Below are 1,387 nucleotides of genomic sequence, written 5' to 3' on the forward strand. Positions count from 1 at the left end.
CTAGAGAATAAAAAAAAAAGTGATAAAATATAGCATAGGATGCATGAGATGGGATACAGGGACGAGGTCTGTATCAATAATCAATTAATTCTTGTACACTTACGCGAATTATAAAAAAAAAAAAACATCAGCAAAAAAAAAAAAATCAACTTCCGCAACTTCAATCTCAACAGCACAACAACCTCATCAACAACAGCAACCACAACAACAACAGCAACAGCAACAACAGTCGCCAAGCCTGTGCATGGTCGACGTAACTAATCCATCCAAGCGCTCGAAGACGAACGACAACCAACCCCCACCTGTTTCATGCGACATGACTCCAGCCATTGCAGCCGCGCCACAACCTGGTTCGTTGCCAGTGCTCTCATGTGCTCTGTATATTGCGTGCGTGTGTGTGTGTGTGTACATGTGCGCGTGCGTCTTGTCGTCTGTACACTTACATGTGAGCTCGCAACCATACACACACTCTCTCCCTGCTTCGCATGCATACCATCACTCATACTCACACACACTCACACACTCTCTCACACACACTCACACACACACACTCACACACTCGCATGCTCACACTCACACACACACACACTCACACACTCACTCACACTCACACACTCTCTCACACACACTCTCTCTCTTTTGCTTCGCATTCATACCATCACTCATACACACACATACACACACATGCACGCGCTCACGCACACGCACACCCACACACACGCACACTCACGCACACACACACTCTCTCTCCCTCTCTTGCTTCGCATTCATACCATCACTCATACACTCACATGCACGCGCTCACGCTTACACACACTCTCACGCACACACACACACACACTCACACACACTCACTCACACTCACTCACACACTCGCACGCACACACACACACACATACACACTCACACACTCTCTCGCACACACTCATTCACACACTCTCACGCACTCTCTCACAAACTCACACACTCTCTCTCACACTCACACACTCGCACACTCACTCACACACTCGCACACTCACTCACACACTCGCACACTCACACACTCACACAAACACTCACACAGTCGCAAGGACGCACTCACACACTCTCTCTCTCTTTTGCCTCGAGTTATACCATCACACAGACACACACATACACACACATGCACGCGCGCGCATACGCGGGCAAAACACACGACACACACAGTCTCTCTCTTTATATGTCTCGCGCTCTCTATCTCGGTCGCAGGATGTGTGGACGAATCCAGAGAGAAGGCGCGACATAGATACATGTATGGCTCACTTATTGACGGCGCTTAAAAGGCGCAGTGCTACGGGTCTGTGGCGTGTGTAAAATGGCACACACGCAGAAACCCTCACTTCGTATGCGCTTTCGGACTCTCACAGGA

The 1,387-nt window shown here is 49.1% G+C and overlaps 1 protein-coding gene across 1 annotated transcript in view; it reads left to right on the forward strand.

The window, feature by feature from the left end:
- Window positions 1-188: 188 nt before the first annotated feature.
- PTSG_04489 (uncharacterized protein) overlaps window positions 189-1,387 on the forward strand; it is a 2,147-nt gene continuing 948 nt past the window's right edge. The window contains exon 1 of the mRNA XM_004994525.1: window positions 189-350. Coding sequence (XP_004994582.1) covers window positions 245-350 — 106 coding nt within the window. The 5' untranslated portion in view covers window positions 189-244. The remainder of the gene's footprint in view (window positions 351-1,387) is intronic.

The sequence above is a fragment of the Salpingoeca rosetta genome (genome assembly GCF_000188695.1).
Source record: "Salpingoeca rosetta unplaced genomic scaffold supercont1.10, whole genome shotgun sequence".
Lineage (NCBI taxonomy): Eukaryota > Choanoflagellata > Craspedida > Salpingoecidae > Salpingoeca > Salpingoeca rosetta.